The sequence below is a fragment of the Microtus oregoni genome, unplaced genomic scaffold (genome assembly GCF_018167655.1).
Source record: "Microtus oregoni isolate MIOR12 unplaced genomic scaffold, Mior012 000130F_ref0000022, whole genome shotgun sequence".
Lineage (NCBI taxonomy): Eukaryota > Metazoa > Chordata > Mammalia > Rodentia > Cricetidae > Microtus > Microtus oregoni.
Genome location: NW_024544773.1, coordinates 1,377,287 through 1,404,850, shown reverse-complemented (window position 1 = coordinate 1,404,850; position 27,564 = coordinate 1,377,287). Strand labels below are relative to the sequence as shown.

Genomic DNA, 27,564 nt, shown 5'->3' with positions numbered 1-27,564 from the left:
CCTCCACCCCCAACACCCATTTTACATACAAGAATGACAAGAAATTAACTAACACAGTTTGGTAGTAAAAACAAATAATAGAAGAAGCCAGACATTTCCCCCCAAACAAACAAAACACCGACAACAGATTCTTTAATTCTTAATCTGTAAATATTATCACGAATTTCTATTGAAAGACAGTGTCTTCTTAGACCATACTTTCTCCTTCATTTATCGTGAGTTAATCCTTTCATACATCTTCCTTTCTCAAATACCACTTGCATAAGCATAAAGCCAGCTGCTTCTCAATTGCTTGGTAACCCTGGTGTGTTCTGCCATTGTCTTTCACAGATCATTTTCTCCTTAGTTCTAATTTCTACTGCTTCCATTCAAAACCTATTCTAAGTACATAGGTGCTTATATTTCTGACATATGATTTCAAACATTAGTATCAGTTCATGTTAAAATCAGAGGTGTGAGAACCACTTGCAGATTTCAACTTGTTTCTATACTTTTTTTTTCAGTTTTAAGACAAGAAAATTCAAGTAATTTCAAGTAATTCAGCTTGTTTCCCTGCCTTCATTTTATCAGGGCGCTTGCCCTGACGTTTCTTTTCCCACCCACCACCCTCCCCTTTTGCCATCAAGCAGTTCTAATAAAATCAGACCAAAAAAAAATGCTGTATGTAGCATTGTGAACCAGAGCTGCTCCCCATGCCCAGGTGAAGAGTGAATATAAATAATGCATATACACATACTCATTTCCCAACGACATTGTTCACAGTGTCACTTCTGTTAAGTTTTAGGTAGCATGAAGCTCATCAGCACAGAGAAAAAGCTTCGCTGAAAACTCATCACAGGGCGGGTGCTTACTGAGAATTCAATAGCTCTGTGGCATGCTTAGGTTCTATCTCTGTTAGTTTAAGAACCTGGAGCTAATCAAGAAGCTTAATGAGTATAGTCATGAGAGTATGACTGTTTGTCCCCAGTAGCCTTATAGAAAACATGACCTAAAATTAACTACTGGTTTCTCTACTCATTCTTCTTAAAGCAATTCACTGGAAAAAAAAATTAGACTCTAAAGGACACTGTTTAACGCTATTGGGAGGGGGGGTTCTTTGCATTGAGAAGGATGATTTCTCTCATTGGTTAAAATGATCAAAAGCATGCTTTTCATTCTGTTCAAATTGCCACATGGCAAGACACAGCCACAAACTCAGATTAGCTTGTTTCTGCTACAATTTGTCACAACAATGATTAGGTCTGAATTCGTTATTTTAAGTTAATCACAATTCAGTACATGACCTCAATATTTCCATTATTTCACCAGTTTTAAATTCATATTTGAGGTTTATCACTCAGAAATCATGTTGGTGGACATTTAAACATGGTATTTGATATGAAAATGGTATTCACAGAATACAGGTATTATATTTTGTGTGTCCTATAAACAATTGGTGTGTGGTAGATAATTGGCCACTTGTCCACTCATCATTGATAAATCTATTTACACATTTTTATCAAAAATATGGTATTTACATATGTGTAGTTCTTTCTTCTAAATCTTGCTTTAGTTCATTTTAATGTAAAAAAATACCAAACCCCCAGAGTAATTTCATCTTCTTAAAGTATGACAGTGAGGGCTTTATTTTCACAATAGGCAGCTCTGGGAAAACCTTGTCTAGGTTTCAAGAAAGTTAGATATTTTTGTATTCTTTATTATCACAACGAATGAGATCGGGTAAATCAAACTATGCTAAAGAAAACCACGACAGACAGAACTGCTACTTAAAACATGAAAACTAATAAAAAAGAAATGACTCAATCACTTTCTGTTTTTCCAGCACATATGTAGAAGCTCATGGCCAAGCAACGATGCGATTCCCCCACCCTGTTGCCACTTCTCCCAGTTAGTTCCTCTACGATATCACACAATTCATTCAACAATAAGGGGCTGTACATCTGAGGTCTGCTTGGCTCAGGCAAAGTATGTGGAACTCTGGGAGGATCGGTCATCATGTGGGCTCCCGTCAGAGTTTTCAGTCTCTCCCTCGGAGATGGCCTGCATTGGCGTACTGTACAGCCTGCAGCGGACACTGTAGCGGCTGCTGCTGGCCACAGGTGGGACCCGGGAACGTCCAACCCGGGATGATGCTGAGGTGGCAAAGGTTTTCGAGGAAAACCCTTCTGCATTGACTCGTGGAGAGCACGGGGACAGAGGGGACAGCGCTTCAGCCCCGGGTGTGCCCTGGTGGGTATCATCAGGGCTCTGTGAGGACTCTGAAGTGAACTCTCCAGGAGGCTTGGGCAGGATGGGGCTCTTCAGGATTTCGGTGGCAGACATGCGGTAACTAGAATCAGAGCGACTGCCTTTCTTGAGAAGCAGTAGCTTAAATTCTTCGTTGGATGTGTTGGATTTTTTGGCATTTCGGTAGATGAGACCAGGAGACCTCTGGCTAGTCCCAGATGTCACATTGCTGCCGGTTGAAGCAACAGAACTGGCACTGCTGCTACTGCTGCCAAGGGGAACCCTGGATTTGCTTCTAATAGACATGTCCCCAGAATCTTTCCTTCCAAGGACTTTCCTCTTGGATCTTTTAAGAAAAGAGAAAATGGGGTAAAAATCTGAGTCCACATACAATTTATGAATTAATAAGTTTGCCATCTGATTCCCATATCTATTATATTTAAAGAGCACCCTATATAGTAGGATACTAAGCATTAGCACCATACAGAGGAAGCTTAAGATTCATTACTTGCTCCCCTAGAGTTTAAGGAGGAGGGGGGAACTGCCAACTTCTATTTACAATGTGGGGCAAGACTGTTGCTTTTTCTCATTCAATCTGTTTGTAAAATACAGAGAAATATTCTCACGTCAACATTAAGCTTCCAAATAATACTAAGTACAGCAATTAAAAATGGCATCGTTGGGACACGACTGGCCTTAGCTTGATACCTGATGGGCCTCAATGATGAATAGTGGAGATTCGTGCTACAGACTAACCTACATTTTACAAATTAAGTCGTTTTAATTCACTGCACATGAAAAATTAGTTTAGTGACTTTTAAAATAAATCAGTTTTTGAATGCAAATGCAGTAATCCTTAGTTACTCACGGACAGCAATAGTGTATCAAGCAGTAAGTCAACTCTTTGTGAGGAATTGAAAACTCAAACCATCTCTGCAGCTCTTAAAATATTATAAAACCGAAGCTCTCAAGATAGAGAAATAACTCTTGTCACTGGGATAGAAATAAATAGGCAAATCCTCCACAAATACAAATCTAAGTTTACCAAACTCCTTAAATCTACCTAACCTCTATTTTGATCATGGAATTATTGATCTTATTTTGGATTAAGTGCGCCCAAACTCGATGAGTCTTCAGCCTAACTTAGTCATTCCTGACTCTGGTGGCATGTGTTCTCACCAACATAAAACCTTGTGTGGTAAGGAAAACGTGAGCTTTGCCCTTCCAGATTCCAGAGGAGTGTGACAGTGCTCAGAGAACCCCTGTGGTTGATATTTTTACATATCTGTTCTTGGTGTCACCTGAAGGTAGAATTTTCATATAGCAGGTCTTATCAGCATCTATAGTATTCTAGACACAAAATGATTTTTCAACAGAATCAAATATGTGAGGTTAAGTTTAGATGCTTAACTTATTCAAGGCAGCATAGGAAGCAGCATTGTCAGGATTCTGATTCAATATCTTTCTAATTCTACAAATGTGTATTCTGCCCACTCTTCCAGACACATCACATGGTTCTTTGAGGGCTCATTAACTTACATAGCAAATTAATAATTTGTTCTGGGTTTGAAGATACATTGTGAGGGTTAGAGGAATATGATTGGCGTTTAGAGAAAAACTGTAGTTGAAGAACATAAACTGGTGATTCTTACCCTGTTTGTGAGGAAGCTTGACTGCTTACAGTATACACAGAGGCTGCTACTAATGGAACTCTTAGGAAAATGCAGTTGCGAAAGAGCAGTGCTCCTTCTTTGAGAAAAATAAAACCAAATGAAATAGCACTACCAGAAAAGAGAACCCTTTTCAAAAGCAGAAGCTCGAGGGGCGGGAAGAGAGATTAAAAACTGCTTGCGACAGCTTGAATTTTGCAAGAAAATGGATGGAGCTGGAAAACATTATTTTGAGTGAGGTAACCCAGACCCAGAAAGATAATTATCACATGTACTCACTCATAAGGGGTTTTTAAACATAAAGCAAAGAAAACCAGGCCACAAATCACAATCCCAGAGAACTTAGACAACAATGAGGACCCTAAGAGAGATATACATAGATCTAATCTACATGGGAAGTAGAAAAAGACATGATCTCCTAAGTAAATTGGGAGTATAGGGACCTTGGGAGAGGATTGAAGGGGAGGGGAGAGGCAGGGAGGGGAGCAGAGAGAAAAATGTAGAGCTCAGTAAAAATCAATAACGATAATAAAAAGCCCTGCTTGAGAACAGTTTATTTCCCAAATGGTGAGTCTGTGAAAAGGGAAAGATAAACCCTGGCTTCTATCCTTTGGGAATTGCGTCTCGGTTCCCCAAGGCCAGGTGGAAGAAAGGACTCATGTTAGTGGAAAGAGCACATTTAGCATCATTTGGTTCAGTGGCTAAGAGTTGGCTTTCAAGGATGAGTTCTGGCTCTGTTTCTCTGGTCAGCAGCTGGAATGGATTGTTACAAATATGGGCCACTGATTATAATGATTATATGGGCCACAGGTTAGAAAGGTACAAAAGAGAAAGTGTGCCTGGGCCAGCAAAAGCACAACCCTGTTCTGGGAAAGCAACCCAGAGAGCATCCGCTATTCATGGGCTATGGCCTTTCATTTTGGAGATAAAAGTCAGCACCATGAAAGAAATTCAATTTTTAAAGAGAAAGAATAGAAGAGAGCAGTTTTCAGTTGTTCCGAGCTGAGATGGGCTCAGATGGTTCTGGTAAATCAACATATGTTTGTATCAGCTAGTGTGAGGTTACGGCTTTGAGCATATTTTATAGACGTGAGGGATTACTTAAAAGCCAGGGCTAAAGAGTGTAACTCCGTGGTAGGGTGCTTTCCTAGCATGTCCTGAGTTTGATTTCTAGTACTGCATAGGTAAATAAGTACAAAATGTAATATGTACAACAGAGGTTATTCTTGAATTTGGGTTTTCACTCCAAGTCATTTAATAATAAATTGTTTTCACAGGTAAATTTGTTTCAGAATATCTTTCCTGGGGGAATCACCCAGTATTTCCCCTTCGGTGATTCTTACTGGGCTCTCTTAATTGAACTTTATATATCTGTCCATCTAGCTATAGCTATCTATCTAGACTCATATTTTCAAACATGCATACAATTCTATGAATTTTATTTGGAAAGATACTTCTTCCTTGGTTGCTTTTGTTTTGTTGTGTGTATTATGGATACAAAATGCTTCCCCATATTTTCATTCAAGGAGAGACACTTCAAGAAGCAAATTCTTTTCTGTGCCTTTTGTTTCTAGGAAATTGGCCCAACTCTCTCACCTGTGAATGACAGCGAATAGATCCTCAGTTGTTCGAGGTTTGTTTGGAGACACAAACACACCCTCAGCTTCAGCTTGAGAGTCCTCACTGAGAGGTGAAGTGATGAAGTCATCACTCGGTGATGATTCTTCAAACAAGAACAGAAACATCTTTAGGAGGGAGCTATACATCTCACCTCCCTGTTTCCCTGATGCCAGGACCAACCAGATAGAAGGAACCTTACCACCATCTTTAAAATGAGAGAGAGATCTGTCAAATATTAGTTCCTAAATAACAATAGGTTTCTTCTAAATTGTTTTAATAAATGAAAAAAAAATGGCAGAGGTAAACCGACACTCAGGGCTAGAGAGAACTACAGGGAATGCAGGAACCACCATAGGACACATTTCCACCCTAACAAAGGTATCATTAACTGACCTTTCAATGAAGTCTCATCCATACTTCCTTGGGTCTCCTCTGCTCTGCTGTTGTCAGAGGCACTTTTGGCTGAAATACCTGAAGCAATATTTTCCTGCTCAGAACATTTTTCAGGGAATGAATTTATAGTTGACATCTCTGACTCATGGCGGATGGTCACAGGCACTTTGTCGTGGTGACGGCTCAAAGCTCGTTGATGCTTATGGTGACTGCTCATGTCTGTTACTCTAGTTGATGAGTTGGCTTGAAGTGTGATTCCATCCACAGATTCCAGTTTCACACCTTCTTCCCCAACTCCAGAGGGTGCCTTCGGTCCTTGTTGTGGGACTCCATCTGGGCTAGCTCCATACTGCATCATTTTACTGCCCAAATCAATGGGGCGGGCAGCAGACACCCTCTGAAACCCTGTTGAATAGCCACAGTTTTTACTTGCTATCTTTTCTGGAATAAGCTCACTTTCCATCTGTATTTGGTCTTTCATCACACTTGAATCGGGAGGATTGCTACCAGCTGAGGTTACAGTTTCTGGATCGCAGTGAGTCTTCACATCAAAAGTAGGGTTCTTTTCCAGATGCTTCTCTGGCCCCATTTCAACTGCAGAGGCATCTAAAAAGGACAGGAGGGTGTCTTCAGTGGAGTATTGGCGTGATACTGATTTCCTTGCTGGGTGTGGCCTTGTTTTACCTGGAGATACAGAAGCCGCAGAAGCTACTGTTGCAGTACTCTCTTCTAAGCCGGGGAGATCTGTATTATTGCCCTCCTTTTGCTTAACTTCCTCAGACTTACCGATAGACCGAAGGTTGACAGATTTCAGGACCGTTGGTGTGATTGCAAGAGACGGCGGAGGGTTTGACCTCAGCATATCTCCAACTGTGTTCTGTTTATGAGTAAAAACATGCAGCGGGTGGCGGTGGTGGAATGGTTTGTTCAAAACATTATGAAGAGCACTTAGGTCAAGATGGGTAGGAGGTATAATCGGAAGTTCCAAATCTTTATTCAATGACAGGGCTCCATCTTTCAAAGACGGTTGCTGTAGTGAGGATTTCCTTTCTGGGACTTTAGGTTTTCTTTTGCTACCTCCAGGAGACAATGGACCTGAAAAGAAAGCTGTTGGGAAAGAGGAGGTTGGTGTTTCTGACTGGCTTGAGTAGCCACTTGATGGAGATGCCAAGCCAGCCAGCTTTTCTGGTGAAGCCAGTTTAAATTCATTATCGACAGAAGGAAGAGATGGGGTGGTGGCCCTTGATTCTGACTGGGATGTTTGGGATTCAGAACTCTCCAGAGATTTGATGCATTCGATAACTGTGGTACCCGTAGCAGTGCTTGAATTAGATAAGGATCTGTAAGGATCATTTGTTTTCAAGTCATTTAGAAGCCAGAGGTCTGCATAGTGAGTTGATTCAGCAGCCCCTTCATCTTTGAAAGGTGAAATGTCTGTAGCATCCAACTGAGGTTCCTTAACAGCGTGTTCACTCTGGTTTATCCAAGGAGAGTCCTGCTTTGCAGGCAGATTGGCATTTTCCACTCGAGAAGGAGTGTTGGAGAAATCAAGAGGCAGCTTCATTTCCCTGGAACTGTGAGGCAGATGCTGACCACTGCTTATCTTTGGTTCTTTCTTCTCAGAAATCTCTGTGTTTTCATCAGACTTTCTCAACGATGAGCTACGCTTAGGTGGAGTCGGCTTTGCCTTTGGTTTCCTGAAAGAAATGCTTGGTCTCCCCTGCCTCCTGTGGTCTAAGTAGTCTTGCCAGGCAGAGTCCGGAAGACCAGGAGGAACTCCTACACCCTGACCATTCTCTGGGCCCAGGCCTGCATAGTGACAGACATAGCTCTTATTACCTTTGAGACCACAGTCAAAGTGCATCGAGGTATAGTATCCTTCTGTATCCACTGAGAAATGAGAGCTAGTATCTGCTTTGTCTGAAGGAGACTTTTCCAGAAAGCTGTCATAGGTGCCCATGCTTGTGAAACTTGGGCAGCCCAGGCTATCTGCCTTTGGACGCTCAGGACTAAAATCTTGGCGGCAGGATGCGTCATGATGGTGGAGATAATTCCACTCACTGTCGCTTGCATTGCTGTTGTTGGGGTCATCCAGCAGATCTGCAACAGTGGAGGTGAAGGAGTTTGTCCGGTGGCCTCTTACTTTATCCAAGTGGTCATTGTACTGTTCTGTCACGAAGACACTGGTGTCTTCATTAGCATTTGGAGCAATGTTCAGTGACAATTCCGAGTCACAGTGCGAAGAGCCAGTGAGGGGAGGAGAAGCTGCAGGAGGGATTGTCTCTGAGGTCTGGGAGGGGCATGTGGAGCTGCTCCCACTCCAATTACCACTGGAGGACTGGTGGTCATCCTTCTGGTCCATGTGGCTGCTGAGGAGGACACTAGCTGTGGAAATGCAATGGATGGGGCTTCCAAAGGTGTCTGAGTTGGAGGAGATGTCACAGCTTCCAGAGTCAGCTGCCATTCGGGACAGACGAGACCTCCCCCTCTCACTTAACTTGTGCTGGGGGCTGTGATGATGCTGAGAGCAGGCCAGGCCCAAAGCAGGCTGGCATTCCTGTGCACTTGGGCTGCTTGGAGCTTCACTACGATCATTAGGGGCTCTTTCATGGTCACCCACAAAAGGCTTTCCTTCTTCATATGCTGAGGGTTTAGCACCAACTTTGGGTTCAGCATCTCCACCTCTATTTCCCTCCCGAGGAAGGCTCCGAGATCTCGTGCGGCTGCTCACTACAGGAGTAAACATGGTTTCGCCTTTGTCTGCCAGGGCAGAGATGTTGCCAGCAGAATGAGAAAGGGAAGCTGCAATGCTTTGACCCCTTTGAGCTCTGATTCTCCTTCTGGATGGGGCAGCAATCAGAATATCTTCAGTTTGGCATTCAGAGTCCTTGGTTCCGGACCTCCTATTGACAGTGTTGGAGGGTTCTGGGTTTGTGTGCACAATCACATTCCTTTCCCTGGCCACGGGTGATTCATCAGAATCTAGGGCACATGGAAAACACTATAAGATATTACGGATCGGCAGATTAACAGGCATTCTGAGGGTTGTTTATAAATCTCTGAGCTACCGTATTAAAACTTTTTCCTACAGAAAAGATTAGTATCTAAAATTAGGAGAAAGTTTGAATGCTTTCTGTACCTCATTTGTCTCTGTTTCTATCTACATGCCTATTTGTATCTGTGCACACACACACATGCATCGTGTATACTTATTGAGAGAAGATATGCTTTTTGTTTTTAATGAATCATCTCTCTTTGTATTAATTTGCTCAAACAAGTGACTGCTTTCATAAAAGAAACATGATTTCAAAATTCAAAAGCCAAAAACAACTGAAATACAAAATCTAAAGCCCTGGCCACTACTTTTCACTGGTGTTTTGAAATACAAACATAATGGAATAAAATTCATAGACTTCATTAAAAAAAATCAAAGTCTTATTTTCATGGAGTTGCTACCATAATATTTTGAAATTAGTATAAATATTATAAAATACATTGAACAGAAAAATTAAATATCCCAAAAGATATATTTTTAAGATTCCATATTTGAATATGTTTAAAATTTACTTGAAAAATAATTAATAGCACAAAAGTACATTTTTCTTCATGTGAAGTTAGAGTTTTCAAAAATACTGCATAGAATATTTATTCATATTCCCATTGCAATGAGACATTTGAAATGACAAGATATATTTCACCAGGAATGCTTGAATCTCTAAGGGTAAGCCTCTATATTCGAGAATAGAGTTTTAAAAAAAATGCCAAATCGTTTTCTGAATGTAAAATAAATACACAGTAGTTTAAAATGACCACAAGTTAAAACTTTCAGTATTTCTAAGGGATCTTATAGTTGAAGGCAGTTGAAAGTGGCACCTATTTCCTCTCCTTGTCACCTTCACTAGACAGAAACCATGAACATTTTTTATGCCACACCTATTTCTTGTTGAACTCTTCTGGGAATCCCCGAGATGGTTTTCCTTCTCCTCAATTTTCGTCTCCGCTGTAGGACGGATTGTGAATGAACAAGAGAACAGCGTATACTAGCTTCTCTGTCAAAGCCAACTCCTGCAACCCACAAAAAGGTCTAGTTAGCCTTTAAAATAGCAGACAAATTTTCATTTGCTTGGAACACAGTGATGTTTATTGATTGGAAGTCAGGGAAGACTTTGGATTAAATCTGTGAACAAATATAAGAAAGTACTTTCACCCTTATTTAAATGATGCTATATTAAGATTTACTTCTAAATTCAGCCTCCCACAACAGTTTGCAAAGCCAAAAGAAAGATGCAAAAGAGGAAAATGAAAAGAAATATAGAGAAGAGAGAGGGACATCAGCAAAACCCTCTCACGCTGACCTGGTTATAACCTTTAGTCAGTATTATTTTCTGTTCTATTTCTGGGCTCTTTGAAACTGATACCTTTTAATAGTAGATCAGTACCCAAGATGTGAACCTAGTGCATCCTAACCCATTTCTTTGGGTCACAAAGCGTCTTTGTGAGTTTTTCTCCCTTCACCTCCTATGTTCAATCTTCTCTAAGCATACACACACACACACACACACACACACACACACACACACACACACACTGCTGTGAGGAGGAAACACAACATCACAACAGATTAGGGTTTTCTTCTTTTTGATAATCTTCTAACTCTACTTTTGACTTGTGAATAAACTGGATGCTTTTGGTTTGGAAATAAATATAAAGAGGAGTCCCCAGTCCTGCACTTAAAATGGCTCTACCTCTGATGCCAATCAGCTATATGTCAGACTCCCCTGTCTTCAAAGCATTGTTTGTTGTTATGCATGCAGGAACCAACCATGACGATTATTAGTTCTTCTCTGTAATCACATTAAGTAGCACTATATGTGGTTCTATTAAATTAGAACAATAAAGAGGAAGGTAAGGAATTCAAACTCTGTCTGGCACAAGCATGCACTGTAGAGTTTCCAGTGCAAGCTGTGGCTAAGGAGTCTGGAACGCTGTGCTTCAGGATTTGATCACCTCATCATTTTTCCTAGCTGTTAAACCTTGGGTCAGCTGTATAGCATCACAGTGCCACCAGTTTCAAGGCCCACTTTGAACTCTATCTGCCTTGTGATGAATGATTACAATGTTATCAGAGAATTCATAAGCATGATATTTTCCTTTCTTAGTTCCAATAAAAACTTAAATCCTCCATTTGAATCATAATAATTATTGAATACATGATCTACAGACACTGTGTGTTATATGGATGTCATTAACATTGTTCTCATTGAAGCTCTTGAAATTAACATCTAATGTGAGCCTTCATCTTGAGAGTTCCTGAAATAAAACTGAAAGAAAAAAATCTTCTCACATAAACCTCAAGGTCCAAATCAGGAGCAGAAGGAGAGAGAGCACGAGCAAGGAACTCAGGACCGCAAGGGGTGCACCCACACACTGAGACAATGGGGATGTTCTACTGGGAACTCACGAAGGCCAGCTGGCCTGGGTCTGGAAAAGCCTGGGATAAAACCGGACTCTCTGAACATAGTGGACAATGAGGACTACTGAGAACTCAAGAACAATGGCAATGGGTTTCTGATCTTACTGCACGCACTGGCTTTGTGGGAGCCTAGGCATTTTGGATGCTCAACTTACTAGACCTGGATGGAGGTGGGGGTTCCTTGGACTTCCCACAGGACAGGGAACCCTGATTGCTTTTTGGGCTGAGGGGGGGGGGCTTAATTGGCGGAGGGGGAGGGAAATGGGAGGCTGTGGCGGGGAAGAGACAGAAATCTTTAATAAATAAATAAATTTTAAAAAAAAGAAAAAAATCTTCTCTTTTTCCTAATCACAAGATGATGGCCCATAATCACAGCATTACAGTTTGAAAACAAGAGTTTACTTACAGTACCAGAAAAAAAGCAGGGGCTGCTAATAGTCAGATGTTCCCAGGCTGAAAAATTAGTTAAAGGGGTGCCAGAATGATTCAATTTGGCAGATGAACTCCTCCAAAGCATCTCATTTAGATTATAGAGGTCCGATAAGTGCAAATCTTTAGAACAATTTATCCCATAAGTTGAATAGGTCAGCAGGGAAATTAAGTCTCAGCTCACGGCACAACTGGCCAATGCATTAGAGTATCTCTCATTCAGGAGGGAAAATAATATCTGTCCCAGATACCGAGTCCATTTGTTCCCCCACTCTAGGTGAGAGAAATCTGTGTGGAATTAATAATAGCAATGTCTAAAATGCTTCTCAGGGGACTTGCAATCTTTAGTTATGGGGAATCAAGGTGAAATCAGTCACAGCGTGGCTATTTTAAATTTTTCATTACACAAATAAGGTAAAAGGGAACTAGAATAGGTGTTTAATAAACATTAATGGGAGATCATTTAATTGGGGGGGGGAGAATGATTGAGAACAAATATAACTCTCCCTCTCTCTCTCCTTCCCTCCCTCTCTCTCTCCCTCCCTCTCTTTCTCACACACACACACACACACACACACACACACACACAAATCACATTGTTAAACCTATCAGATTTATAACTAAAATTCCAAGCTCCAGCTCCAGAATTCACTCCCTCTGCTATCAGAGTCTGAAGAAAAGTCCAGCTAGGCTTCCATCCTACCTAGACTAATATGCAAACTTTGAATGCATACAATAGCAGAAAGTGAAAAGAAGTCAAGCTTGCTGGTTTTAAATACAATTCACCCCTCATCTCTGTATCTCAATATTTTCAGATCAAAAATCCCTAAAACCAATACAGAAGTCTAAATGGTCTTTTAGCAAAGCCTACCTTTATCCAGGGAAGCATAAAAACAGATTTTTTCTAGTTGGTCGACAGGACCTTATTTGCAGTTTTAGAAACCTGGGTTTTGCTGTTTTCTTTCTTGCGGTGGCATACATCATTATCATGTGATTAATCACTGCCAAGGAGCTATTTGGTGATTTTTTTTTTTCAAAAAGAAACTGTCCATCATTTACATAACAAGCAGTCCAGCAGAATATATGCAAATTGGTGTTCAAACCTGACAAAAGCATACTGAATTATCTCCTGACTTGTATGTTGACGAAAGATTTCTTGCTCATAACAAAACTATATTCTTAGCTGATAGGGAAGCTAACAGCACAGGTTTTGACCACACTGAATACATGGAATACTCAGACCCAACTACCCCTAAAGGAAAGAAAGAAAACGATACCAGTGACATTGATGGGAATAATGCAAGAAGAAATCACTTGAGCATCCTGTTTCATCTTCTCCTCAGGAGTTGGGAGAGGTAGCGCTTTGTTCCAGTTGGTCTGCTTGTCCAGTGTAGAGGGGACATTGTGTATTGGGTTTTTCGGTCTCTGTCCTAACATGACATCTGTGTCTTCATCCTCTGCAGAGTGGGACTGCAAGCAAAATATATTCAGATTCACATCCCATACCTTACATGCATAAGGAATTTCATAGTTCAGTTTTTTTTTAAAACAAGGCTAGAAATAAGCATGTAAGACAAAGGAAACAGTCATAGAAAATAGTAAACAGAACTAATAGGACGTTTTATTTCAATAGTGAAGAGGTACAGAAGGAAAAAAAATGAGCCCACAAAACATGCTTTTCAGGTGAAACGGGATAAAGAGAAGAGACAAATTAGTCAGAAATCCTGTGCCTTCAAACTGAAGAAAACTGCCTGTCTCTAATCTACTGAAAGGTAAATCTCCTTTCTGTATCTTTATGTCACTATAAATTCCCGTCAAAAATCTTGAGAGCTCTAGACCATGCTGATCAATGAAGGCAGATGAGCTAAAAGCCTATAAAATTCCTCAGAGACTACGAAGAAAACCCAGAGACAGGAGACAGTCTGGAACACACCACCTGGAGGATAAACCACCAACATAATCCAGGAGGCCATCAAAAGTCCAGGAGTTAATTGCACTGCAGAAAGACAGCTTTGGTGAATGACATTTCATAAAGTCAGTTTAACTGACATTAGATGGCTGCAGAAATGCCAAGGAAAAGATGTGCCCCAGTATCCAAGTACAGTGGAATATTCAAAGTCTGTTTCTGGAGGGAAAGATGGAAGCAAGTTTCTCTTTCGGATTTGGACTGGTAGAAGAGTTCTGGTTTATTTTCTTGCAGCTTTGTTGTGCAAAACTTTTCTTCCAGCTGTGTGAGTTAGAGGCTTTGATTTCTATATGACATTTGAAAATTGTCTGTCCAAGCCCATGATAAATATTAATGCCGTCTAACTTTTCTTTCAAGCTTGGGCTCCAGGCCCAGATTATTCAAGAGGCCCCATCCCACTTTGGGTTTGGCTTTCTAAACCAGAGTCGTAAAAGACCCAATTTCCACCACTGAACCCAGTTCTCTTTCTTTAAACAGTTCAGAGGGAGATGGGTAACTGTGTAAAATAACTATTTCATTTCCTCTTATTTCAGTAAGGTTTTAATAATACTCTGTCCTAAAAATCGGGATTCAAAAAACAAAACAAAACAAACCTCTCCAGTCTTCTTCACATTGGAAACTGTACTATTGGCTCAGGGTCACATGTATTGTCAAATGAACTGTCCTCAAGGCTCCTTAAAGAGTAGGCTCCCAGAGCCCCTTATTTAAAGGAAACCCCAGCATTTACTTACCTTACCAGAGGTTTCCGCAAAGCCCCCTAATACACCCAACAGTCTAAGATATCCCCCCCCCCCTTGGGAAAATTGTGTTCACCACGAACGGTTTAGTAAAATATTGAAACCTTCTTTCTCTCTTCAGCTTTTGTGCAGATTCCCAGAGAAGTGAATAGCTCAAATAAAGTTGGAGCACAAAAGACTTTGTTTCCTAGGTAACTTTCAAAAAAAAAGTTTTCTGTATGCAGAGAGGGAAGGAGGGAGAGAGGAGGGGGGAGGGAGAGGGAGGAAGAGAGAGAGAGAGAGAGAGAGAGAGAGAGAGAGAGAGAGAGAGAAAGGTAAAGCTGAGCACCAAGGAAAGAAAACTCCCACCACCAGAGACCTCATTTTGCTGGCGATTCCTTCCTTGAATAACAATGGACTTGAAAGGACTAGAGGATAGTGACTTGACTCCAGGTTCTGACCTGCAGCCAAAAGTACTTTTTATTTAATAGTGACAGGGACAATTGGCTGCCAGAGGATCCTCTTGTTTTGTTCTCTCTCTCTCTCTCTCTCTCTCTCTCTCTCTCTCTCTCCCTCTCTCTCATTTGAGAAGCTGAACCTTCACTGATCTGATAAATACAGGGGAAACTGTATTTTCCCCAAACTACAAAATCAAGAAGCAGTGATAGAGGATACCTATGCTTAGCAGAGCTGCAAAATGCCAGTCCAAGGGGGACATTAATGGGGACAAAACCAGTGACAGGGCTGTCCTTAATTCAAGTTAGGAAAAACCGTCCTTTAAATTGACGTAAGAGAAAAATGGTTAGTTGAAAATGGGTTTGCAATAAAGTTAAAAAGAGAGAAGAAAGGGAAAGAGTCTGAAAAAGAGCAGGATAAGGCTGCAAAGCAATGTTCTCAGAACCAATACCTTTCTACTCCATGGGGTCATGTGGCAACATTCAGTAGGGGAGGGCGAGCGGGTGCTGTTAAACTATGAAGACGGAATGCAAAAGAAAAAAATTAAAAATGTACACAACAGAATGCCTTAGTTAGACCAAACCTATGATCCTAACAAATACAGTTCTGGGAGACATTCTCTCTTAAATGATTCCATTTTGACTAGGAGGACAGATTCTGGACCTAGAGTTCTTCAATTCAAATCCTGACAACCTGGTATTTCTCCTACATGATCAGGTGCAATTCTTTAACATCTGTAGCAAGATAGGTGAATAACAGCCTCTACCCTCCAGGGCTATTTTGAGGAATAAATGAGTAAATACACAGAGTATCTTTAGAATTTGGGTACTTGGCATGCTTATATGTTAGTGCCGGCATGTGTGGATGTATTTTTGCATGTGTGCAGGTAGGTGTGTGTAGGCATACATGCATGCAAGTATGTACATGTGCATGGGGGCGGGGATAGAGGCTGGACTCAGGTATCATCATTTCTCATGAATTACCCATTTTCTGTTTGGTTGTTGTTTGGCTGGTTTTGTTTTGTTTTGTTTTGTTTTTGTATGTGTGAGGGTCTTTAACTGGCCTGAAGCTTGCCAAGTAAGCTAGGCTGCTTGGCCAGCGAATCTCAGGAATCTGCTTGCTTCTACCTCCCCAGGCCTGTAATTATTCGTGTGTACCACCACACCAAGCTTTCAGATTTAGGTCTTCGTGTTTGTAAGGCAAGCATTTAACCTACTGAACCATCTCTACAGATCCATACTTTCTCATCTTTTCGATCTAAGTCTTGCCAAGTTGGGAAATACTAAATATTTTTTCTTCCTGTAGAATGACTTTCTTTTCCCATGAATTCTTCGGGGGAACATTGTCCTCTATGTCTCATCTCCTCCATACTGCTCCAATTTGCTTCTCTCTCATCCAGAATATTTAAAGATCATTGCTTCCCAAGGACTGCCCACCTCTATCCAGGTCTCGTAAGGTGAGCATCCAAACTGCCTAGGCTCCCACAAAGCCAGTACGTGCAGTAGGATCAAAAACCCAGAAATCAAAAAAAAAAAAAGATCATTGCTTCCATGAGAGTTTTTGCTTCACACCCACACCCACACAGGGTTTAATGCTGGGCTGCCAGCATCTCACAATACTTAAATTGAGGAAGAGAGCCTGTCTTTCATTTTGTATTGGATGAAACAAATCATATTGCCCATCTTGCTTGGAAAATAATTTGGTAATCAGTATTCTCTCTCCAGGATCTACTAAGACACTGAAGCTCTTTTTGTTTCTTTGTTTGTTTTGAGAGAGAAAGATTCACTATCCTGTCCACGTTGGTCTCTAAACCACACTCATCCTGCCTAAGCCTTCCAGGTGCAGGACTTACAGGCTTGCCCTACCGTGCGTGCCTGAAACTCTTGACTTCACCAGGTAAGAAACCCACAGGCTGATTATGGGCAAGGATAGCTAGTTATGAATGTAGCCCAAAACAAAATTTTAAACTTACCAAAAATATTGTGATTTTATTATTATTATTCTCAGTAACTTTATTTGTATATCTGTGCAAGGACTCTGTAGATAGCAATGCCATATTTCAATGTCAAAGGCTAGACAGGCCTGTGAGTCTAATCTATATCAGCTTTAGATTCAGTTATGTAGATATTATAGTACTTACCTTATAGCAGGGCTTTAGTACAATACAAATTATCATTGAACACACACATACTGTGTTTATCTAGTAGATTGTGAATTCCTGTATTTAACTTTTTCTCTCAGTCTTTCATGATACTAATTGTGACCCCTCATAAGAACTCACCAAAATATTTGCCCACTCAAATGATATCAGAGATCTGTGTGTTTTAGCAGTTATGAGAAATCCAACTAAAATTAGAGTCATGTCCAAGATCTCAGGAGGGATCAAATACCATGGAAACCTCTGTCTTACTAAAGTAAACACAGAAAACCAGGCAGGAAACCACCAGAAACTTCTGGTTCCATAAGTGGATTGGTATGGGTGGATATTGAACCTGGTTATTCTGAACCCTATGCAGGTATGCACTAATTAGTAATATGCAGGTATATTACTAATTCTAATTTAAGTTTCTAAACTTTATCTGGTAAGGTTGTTCCATTAATTTTTATGTAGAGCAAATGTCATTTCCTCGTGACCACTTCGTTTTGACTAGATCTTAAGACGAATGAGTTTAAAGAGTCTAAGTCTCCTCCACTGAAAGATGTACTAGGTATCACCTGAGCTCGGATTTCACTCTGGCTCTATCCTGAGACTCAGCCATAGACAACGTATATGTCTCATCTAAGAGACTGGGGTATCTAAAGTAGAGGAACAGTTCATAGAAGCAAGCGAAAGGGAGCCTCAAAGTATCACGGTGATATGGGAAAGGAATTGCTTCAAAGTAATTCAAGGCTCTGGTAGCTCATGAAGAAATTTTAAAAATACATAATAAGAGACTGCTTGCTGTTCAGGAAACATGAAGGATATTAATATTGACAAATGAATTTTGTTAGTTCATCATGAATCCTCCAAGTACTCTCTCCTGCTGAGTATTTTTTTTTCAGGAGTGAGAGGTGAGAAGTAGATTTTATTTTTTATCTGTTTGCAAAGCCCACCTACACATTAAACAAGTAGGAGGTAAAACCTGGCAGTGACTAAGGGTGGCCTTGACTGGATCCAGGCTGTGAAGACCACTGGTTTGGGCTACCTTAATCAAACCAAGGTCTCCTTGGATTCTACTCCCCAGCAAATTCAGCTTCAGTTAAGCATCTTTCTTTTTAGTAACAGTCCTAACCTATGGCATGCAAAGGCTGACACCGGGAAACCTTGAGCTTTGGAATGGAGAGGTAGGGCTCTTTGGGTTCTCCACCTAAACCTAATTAGGCTCCCTGTAGCATTAGAGTGTCCGTGCGTGTAATATTAACTGGACTGCGAATTACACACTATTTGAGTCTTGTATCTGAAACTGTCCTATCTCCTGGAGGTTGGTCAATGGAAGTAAAATGACTCTGAGTGTTTTGAATTATATTTTATATGATGAGTGCCCAGAGAATTTTTCTCTAAATTATCTAATAAATCATATTGCAAGCCAGTGCTACCTCGGGGCATCTCTATTTGGACGAGAATGCCATTCCTTAATAGGTACTGATGGATAAGTTGAAGAAAAGCTGAGAATTGATCAAATTTGTATAAACCAAATTATTCTTTAATGGCTTTATGGAAATGTATCACATTGCTCATTCAGAGATATACTAGCCATTACTTATTCATAGCTGCATTACCACTGACTCGGTAATGTTTTATAAATATTTGTTGTGTTGCTAGCACCTTAGTGTGCCCGATATTAAGAAACAAGCTTCCTCTTAAAGAAATAAAATTCCTCTTAAAGACATGACATCAAATTATTTCCACCTACACATCCTTTTTCAGCATAGCTCTTAGTACAAAGTTAAAAATGACATAGCATAGGGGAGAATAAGACAGCATGAGAAAGATGCCTGTAAAACAACAGGTAATGAAAGAATACCCATTGGGACCCCTGCTTTTGGAAGAATCACTCAGTGCGGAAGTGGTAGTGAACAACACTTGCTTCTTTAAAATAACTGTGTGGGAAGAGTATTAGGAGACCACCATTTCATTCACTTAAGAGCATTTTTCAGATGAAGGCAAAAATCAGTTCCAGTGTAAACAAACTGTCAGACTCAAAATAAAAATAGTTTATTTCTCATGTACAGTGTGCTCGCTGTATAATTCTTTTAACTTGTCTATACTATTGATGTTTTCATAAAGCATGCTGGAGAAAAATGAAAAATCCATTTCCCTTTCCTTTCCTAGGCTTTCATTTTGCCCCTCCCACCATTGATTTTGAGAGGCTTCAGACTAAATTACTACATTGTTGAATAAGCCAGGATCAATCATGTCTATCTTGTTCCTAACAATAGATTCTTCTTTGATGCCTCACCTCCATTTTGTTCTCTGTGGGTGCCATTGTATTTTCAAGCCGTTTCCCCTAGCTTTTCATAAGATTGCCTCAACCAAACACAGAGTTATACTTATGAACAGTGCTCAGAACAAGAAATAACAAATATTATACTCAAAAGTAGTCAAGGAAATTTCTCTAGTGAACACTGAAAGAATATTTGCAAAACCCTATCTTTTTTTGTGTGGTATATGTCAGAGAGAAAAGTTCATGCCTTGACTTTTGTGGCTGAGAGCAAGTATTTCTCCAAAGACTTTGAGATTTCCCCAATCTGTCTCTTAATGGCAGCAGGAGAAGAAAAAAAAAACCCTCTACTCCACATTTTATTTTCTGTTGGGTTTTATTTCATATGCTGATAGGGGATTATTTTGCTTCAAAACTTGCCAAAAGCCATCTGTTAAGATGTTGTGGGTATTCCAGCAGGAAATGTTTTTGAAAAATTGGCTTTGGTTTGTGATCTAACTGATACCACATGGCATTCATAGCTGTCGAGTTTCAGAGCTGATTTACAGCCATCGTGCTATCTTAAACCTGAGATGTATTTACTGGAGATGAGGTATTGCTATATATTTGAACACAGGAGTAAAATCTTAGAGTGAAGACATCCTTTACAGTCCATACCAGAGTTCTAGGGAGCTGACCTGGACTTTTAATATCACTCTACCGCAGGTCTTGATTGTCCTTAGACCGGTCTGTGCATTGATGTACATACTGTGGCCCATCTGGAAGATGGAGAAGGCCCATCTGCCTCAGATTTTTCTGTGTAGGAGTGGTGTGTGTGTGTGTGTGTGTGTGTGTGTGTGTGTGAATGTATTGTACATAAACATGAGCCACTTTGATCATTCTCTGAGGCTTAAAGAAGTTTGGCGATGCCTTCTTTACATGTCACGAGCACAGTCTGTCCCTTGAGACTACCCCAGAGTCTTCCACTGGCTGGTAATGTGATCATCTTTCCAAACATGTTTAATAATATTATTTTTAATACTCATCCTGGTTTTCTTTCTCCCCATGTCTTCAACTCCTACAATCACAAAGCTGAATAAGCAATTGAAAGCAAAATAATGAATGAGGAAGAGGCTTAGGGGGCATCCTCTGCTTTTGTAGGGCTGAGCCCCACCCCAACCTTCAGTTTCCTCAAATGCATAACCACCACCTAACGTGCCACCCTGAACCCCAAAAGTCCAGACTCATTAGTCCATACTCCTAGCCAGCTCTGAGATCCAAAGCAAACCATACCAGCAAATACACACTTAGTAAGGTGTTAAAAACTCTCTGTGAGAACATGAGCAAAGAAGTCGGGACCACGAGGGGTGCACCCACCCACTGAGACAGTGGAGCTGATCTATTGGGAGCTCACCAAGGCCAGCGGGACTGTGACTGAAAAAGCTTGGGATAAAACTGGACTCTCTGAGCATGGCGAACAATGAGGGCTGATGAGAAGCCAAGGACAATGGCACAGGGTTTTGAACCTACGTAATGTGCTGGCTTTGTGGGAGCCTAGCCAGTTTGGATGTTCACCTTCCTAGGAATGGACAGAGAGGGGAGGACCTAGGACTTACCACAGGGCAGGGAACCCTGACTGCTCTTTGGACTGGAGAAGGAGGGGGAGAGGAGTGGGGGGAGGGGGAGAAGGGTGGGAGGAGGGGGAGAAGGGTGGGAGGAGGGGGAGAAGGGTGGGAGGAGGGGGAGGGAAATGGGAGGCTGGGAGGAGGTGGAAACTTGTTTTTTTTTCTCCTTTTCTCAATAAAAAAAATGAAAAAAAAAACTCCCTGTGAAATATCCAAGTGAATGTCACTGAAGCAGAATTTGGTACACAATTTTTGTAGGTCAGGAAGGGAGATCTTTGGAGACAGAATCTCACCAACTTATTCTTTAGCTACTTTGTGCATTCATATTCATATTTGGAAAAAAGAAAACATACAAGATAAACAAGTGTTTACATTCACAGGGCAATTCGAATGTAAACCACAAGTCACTATGTATAATAAAGGTATTGAACTCAAAAGGAGTGGTAACATCTAGTGTTGGCAAAGATGGGAAGCAACTGGAATGCTTCTAAATTGAAGAGAGTTATTTAACATGGTACAAACCCTTTAGAGTGTGTTTGGTAGTATTAGTAAAGTTAAACATAAATCTATTTTTAATTCCCTGCTAGATCTATGGATGGAAGAAAAATGCGTATATCCACAAGAAGCCTTGCATAAAAATATCTACAGCAATTATATTTGTAAAAGCCAAATAACCAAATAAAACCCTACAATTGCAAACAACTAACCCAAATACCTGCCAACAACAGAATGATAACCAGACTGCGGAGTACTGTATTTATAAAATTGTAATACAACACAGTAATCTACAAAGTACATGTGGGCTGAAGAGATGGCTCATGCTTCAAAGCCCAATGACCTTGGTGCAGTCCTCAGTGTCCATGCAGTGAAAGGAAAGAAATGACTTGTGTGCAGGTTTTCCTCTAGCCTGCACATGCATGCTGTGGCATGTGTACCTATGTGCATGCATGCACCAAAATGAACCGAATATAAAAACCCACACTACTGATAGTTCAGCACAGTTTTTGAGAGTGTGTGAAACAAAGCTAAACAAGCTAGGGCCATATCAGTTACACAGCACTTGGGTTGAATATGTACAACTCTGGATTTAATCCTCAAAAAATAAAATAAGAAAAATTAAGGACCTGGTGCCAAAGAAACCACACACACACACACACACACACACACACACAGAAAGAGAGAAAGAGAGAAAGACGGAGGGAGGGAGGGAGAGAGATAGAGAGAGAGAGAGAGAGAGAGAGAGAGAGAGAAGGAACATGTACTCACTCAGTTTTTAATTACATTCTCTTGGGAGACATTTGGGGTGTGAAATCTACCCACAGTGAGAAAAGTTTGAATGACAAGGGCAATGGTGCAGTTTTTACCCAAAGACTGGCTCTCTGAAAGCAACTGGCCAAGCAAAAAACAGTTTGTCCTGGCTGAAAGGGAACAAAAATTTCTGGGGTAACAAAACACGAAAAGTATTTCAACGTTCAAGAACACTTTGTTTATTTGTGTGCTATTAATGAAATACCTTAAACACATGGAGCTTAACAAAATCATATTTGGAAGCATTTGTGGAAAGCAGTCCCACATGAATGGCAAGGAGGTCTACAGGGAGCCCAGGCAGGAGAACACTTTGTACCTAGCGCTCAGCTAAGTCATTTACTCTCAGGAATTGCTCTGAACTGTCAGGAACACAAAACAAGGCTCACTGACCATGATGACTGAGAAATTGGTGCCAGTAAGTGTCTTATTCATTCTCTGTGACCAGTTCTGCCAGTAAAGGGAGCCCCTGCCAAGGGTCACACAGCTCCATCAATCCACAAAGGTTGCTAACAGCAAATAAAAGAGATGAGGAAGGAAAAGGCAGGCCCTGCTTTGAAGCACTTGGAAGAAAGAGTCTTTGAACGGCTGCAAACACCACAAACCCTTTCACCCAAATCAGAGAGAGCAGCCAGGGGAGTCGGCAGAAGAAGCCAGAAGTGGGGAGATGTTACCCCATTTGGGTTCCATTCCCACTGAAGCTTTGCACAGGGAATTCAGGGCAGGGCAGACGTGACAAAAGCTCAACGAGTTGGCCTCGCCACAGCCAACTTTCAAAGAGTGTCAGAGGTAAGACCTTCTCTCTCCCACGCTCTGCACCTCCTACCTTTGCTCAGTCTACTATGCTGTTCTACTCCAACTCTACTATGGGTGGTATCGTGTGGATATACCCATGGAGCCACTACCATTAACGGAGCACAAACCTATTCTATGACCCATGCTGTGACTTTATAGTCACAATGTCCCCCAATTCTAACCCCTAGCAGCCCCTAACTTGCTCTCCATCACTTTGATTTTGTCAATTTGAAAATGTTATATGAATGAAACCATAGAGTATGTAACCTTTGGAGACTAGGTTCTTTCTCCCAGAATAATACCTTTGAGATCCTTCCAAGTTGCTGTGTATATCAATAATTCAATTTTTTATTGTGAAAACTATTCCATTGTCTGCCTATATTTTGAATAGTAAAAAATTCTTAGGCATGCAAGATAATTCAACCCAAGAATATTCTGTAAAATGATGTATACAGACAAGTAATTTTATTGACAGCTCCACAGCCAGGCTAATATTTTAAAAAGAATTCCAAAACTAAATTCTGCAGCAAGGCATTTTCTTTCTTTTTCACAATGCTTAATGTGAACCAGGCTCACTGGTTAAAGCTTTCTTTTATCAGCTATTGTGCTGCCAAACAAGCGATTGTCTGTTTGCTATGAATCTATTCTCCTGTATTCTGCTCTATGATGCAAACGGTTCTGTCTTGTTAGCTGCTTCCCATTAGGTCATGCCAATATGCTACCAGAAAAGGAAGAGGAGACTTTCTACTCCCTCAAACACACTGTTCTTGTAGTGTCATCCTGGCAATGATCCCTCACCCTAGGCTGGCAGTTGGTTTCAGCTATCATCAGTAGCTGTGTCTACATGCCTGGCACTATGCTAATTTCCTTCAATACAAACACTACATAAGAATAGCAAGTACAATAACAGTCACCAGCAATTCGCAGTAAGTCTCCGAGATTCATCTAATTTCCGAGGCCAAAGAGGTGAGTTAGATGGGAGGGGTAATAGGCATTGCTGCTCCTACAATGCTATATTAGACTAATACCATGCTCTTCTCTTCATGTGTATTACCTTTTTATTACTGTGACAAAATTAACTCAGCAAAACAATGTAAAGGATGAAAGGTTTCTTTTTTTTTTTTAAATCTGGCTCATAGTTTCATCCCTGGTGGGCTTGGCATGGCAGAGTAGAATGCTCAGCTTATATCATGACAGACAGGAGGGAGAGATGCATGAATAGGAATAGGAATATGCCCCTCCCATTTATTTCATCTTAGCTTGGTTGGTGATGGAGCACTAGAGCTCAGAAATCCCGAGTGAAGCTGGAATGATTCTGAGTAGTGGGGCCTGCCTTGAAGATACTAATGTATCAGGAGCTCAAAAGGACTAAACAGAACTGGTGGGCCTCTGAGAGAGTGTCACAAAAGTGACTGGACTTGCCTGCTATCTCCAAGGAGGTGGGGAGACTGGCCATGGGAAGTACAGAGACAGATGACAGATGCGACCAATTGCCAGTCTGGGATGAGGGGCCATAGCAGGGAAGGCATAACAGTAGGCTCATGGTTTTGGACACTTGGTCCCAGTTGGTGGTGTTGTTTGCAGAGGTGGAGCTTTGTTGGAGGAAGCACATGGTTGGGATGGGCTTTGGGAGTGTGTAGGCTCGCCCCACATCCTGTTCTCTTTTTGCTTTCTCTGAGTGAATGAAAATGTGATCCGTTTCCTGCTCCTGTCATCCATCATGCTTTCCTTGATTGTTGTTATATCTTCCCTGCCATTATGGATGCCATCTCTCTGGAGCCATAAGACAAAATAAACCCTTTCTTCTTGAAACTGCTTTTGGTCATAGTATTTTATCACAGCAACAGAAAGTGACTAACAAAATACTTGTCATGTTCTCCATCATCTTGACCCATTTGGCTTGATAGAACTGTAGAATGACCTTTAAAAATACAGTTACATTGCCAACTAGGTAGCAGTAGCCTGGATGGCTGGACCAGGGTTCTGCAGAAGGCTGCCCATGCTTTAAATCAGTATCTAGTGTATAGTACGGTCTCTCCCATAGCCCCAATTTACAGATCTAGGAATAAAAGGGTTGATATGAGAATGGTTTTATTTACTATCACTCCTAGTTACCCACTAGGAACATTTTGCTTCCTATTCCTGGGACCTTGAGTTCCACTGGCTTCACAGTTTTGATTCCAGAAAGGAAAGTGATTCTACAAAGAGACACAACAAAAATTCCCTCCATTTCACCGAATAATACTTTCCACTTTGGGCTTCGGATGCCCTTAATTCAACAAGCTAAGAAAGGAATAACAATGTTAGGAGGGAGGGTGATTGATCCAGACTTCCAGGTGAAAATTTGATTGCTTCTCCACAGTGGAGGTAGGGAAGATTATGTCTGGAGTTTATAACATCCTTATGATGTCTCTTGGTGTTTACCAAGTCCTATGATTAAAGTCAATGGGAAACCACAATCTAATCCAGGCAGGATACCAAATGACTCAGACCCTTCAGAGAGGAATGTGTGGGTCACTCCTCTAGGAAAAGAACCAAAATCTGCTAAGGTATTTTGCTTAAGGTAGAGGAAATATAGAATGGGTAGTAGAGATAGGTAGTCATAAATACCAGGTAAGGCCATGTGACCAGTTTCAGAAACAAAGATTTTAATGACATGAGCATTTCCACCCTATTTTGTTAAGAACATGTTTGTGCATATAGATAGATATATTAAGAAGATATCTGTGTTATATGCTGAAGCTCCAGGAAGACTATGCTGCTTCAATTGTACAGGGATGTTTTGGAGACAGTGCAGGTCATAACTTGGTGTTGCTCTGTTCAGCAGCAAATAGCCTAGAATATCATTATGTTCTGATGCTTTAAGGTTTCGCTATAATCTATCACTTATGGCACATATTTCTGGTCTCTTGTATAATACAAACAAGTACAGTAGGCAGTGAAAGTCAGAGGACATCCCTTCAAAGCAAAGATACAGAGCAAACTAGTTCTGAAATGAGGCTGGTGGCCAAGAGACCTAAAAACATGAAATTAAAGCCAAGCTGGTCTCTCCTACAATGTTTTGTTTCAATAAAAGAATGAAAAATACATCTGCCTTAACTAAATTGACAAAGATTCCATTTCAATGGGATATAGCAAAAAATAGGTAGATAAACACATACATGAATATGCTCACGTATGCATGTTTCCCTGATAAAGTCATAAAAATAAAAGATTAAAAATAAGGGTAGGGTAGTTATTTATTCTTTCTTTCTTCTATTTTGTTGGCATATAATGCAACACCAATTGAGATAATATCAGTGGTTAAGTGTTGTAAATCTATAATATATTAGGTTAAGAACTACTGCTTGAAATAATCCAGTTTTCGCATTCATATCCCCTTTCTCACTTGGGATATCATCCATGATCATCCATTGCACTTAGTTTTCAAACTTCTTTTATCTCCTTCAATTTTAGTAGATCTTTAGTCTTTGTCCCAGGCCTCCATGCTACTATTAAGTGAAACACTTGTGGGGATCAAGAAAGATATCTGCAGTCACATTTTCTGTCTCTGCAGTTGTGCCATCGCCAGCCTGGACAGAGAGGAGACTAGGACTCTTAGCTGGCAAGATGTTCTGTAAATTCCAGAACTTGGCCTTAACTCACTGATCAGAGTCCTCTCTCCAGATGTGGAAGACCAGGTGAATTTCTTTGGATTCATTAGAATTTTGACTGATGTATGTATGGACCATTGATGATGGCACAAAGAATAAAGATGCTAATGGGTCAGAAACATTCAACAGGGTAATCAACATTCTCCATTTTGTATTGCAAAAATGATCTAAATAGAAATGCCATGATAGCCATTAGTGAGCTATTTCAGGTGTTACACATGTTGAGATGAGAAATTGGGCATCACTGCAAACTGGATCATCCAAACGGCTGATTGGACAGACAGTTCCATAACTACAGAATTTGTTAGGGTTTTGGAAAAGGTAGACCCAGAGCAGAATCTGATCATCTAATTTATTTTGTTAAGATTTTATTTTTCTTTTTAAATTTTATGTTTATGTGCACATGAGTTTGTTCATGTGAGTGCAGTGCACAGTAGACAAGAGTGCAGAATCCCCTTGAGCTAGTGTTAAAAGTGGCTGTGGGCACTGAATGTGCTGGGTGCTAGGAAACAAACCCAGAAGAACAGCAAGTGCCCTTATCTGCCGATTCCATCTCTCCAACCCCTGAACATCTACTTTCTTGACCAAAAGATTGAAACTAAATTGTTCTTTGGGAGTAATACTTAAGAAACAGAGCATGAGAGTTGTCTTGTCCGGCCATTAGTCCCCTTCTCTTCTTGCTATTGCTGCCCCATATTGGCTCCAGATATGCTCTGGGAACACAAAGTCACTTTTAGTGTAAATAGGGCACATGGAATGATGCTCCTGGTCTGTTTTCTCTTTAGTATCAGTTTACTGGCTCTTTATTTACAAATGCTATCTGACCTATTCTGCTGA

At 40.7% G+C, this 27,564-nt stretch overlaps 1 protein-coding gene across 1 annotated transcript in view; it reads right to left on the bottom strand.

Annotated features, from left to right (window-relative positions):
• Positions 1–1,956: 1,956 nt before the first annotated feature.
• Positions 1,957–27,564, bottom strand: part of LOC121444535 (Nance-Horan syndrome protein-like) — a 342,978-nt gene continuing 317,370 nt past the window's right edge. Inside the window, exons 4-9 of the mRNA XM_041646357.1 lie at positions 15,401–15,463; positions 13,089–13,281; positions 9,843–9,974; positions 5,910–8,891; positions 5,493–5,619; positions 1,957–2,572 (exon numbers count right to left, since the gene is read on the bottom strand). Coding sequence (XP_041502291.1) covers positions 1,957–2,572; positions 5,493–5,619; positions 5,910–8,891; positions 9,843–9,974; positions 13,089–13,281; positions 15,401–15,463 — 4,113 coding nt within the window. The remainder of the gene's footprint in view (positions 2,573–5,492; positions 5,620–5,909; positions 8,892–9,842; positions 9,975–13,088; positions 13,282–15,400; positions 15,464–27,564) is intronic.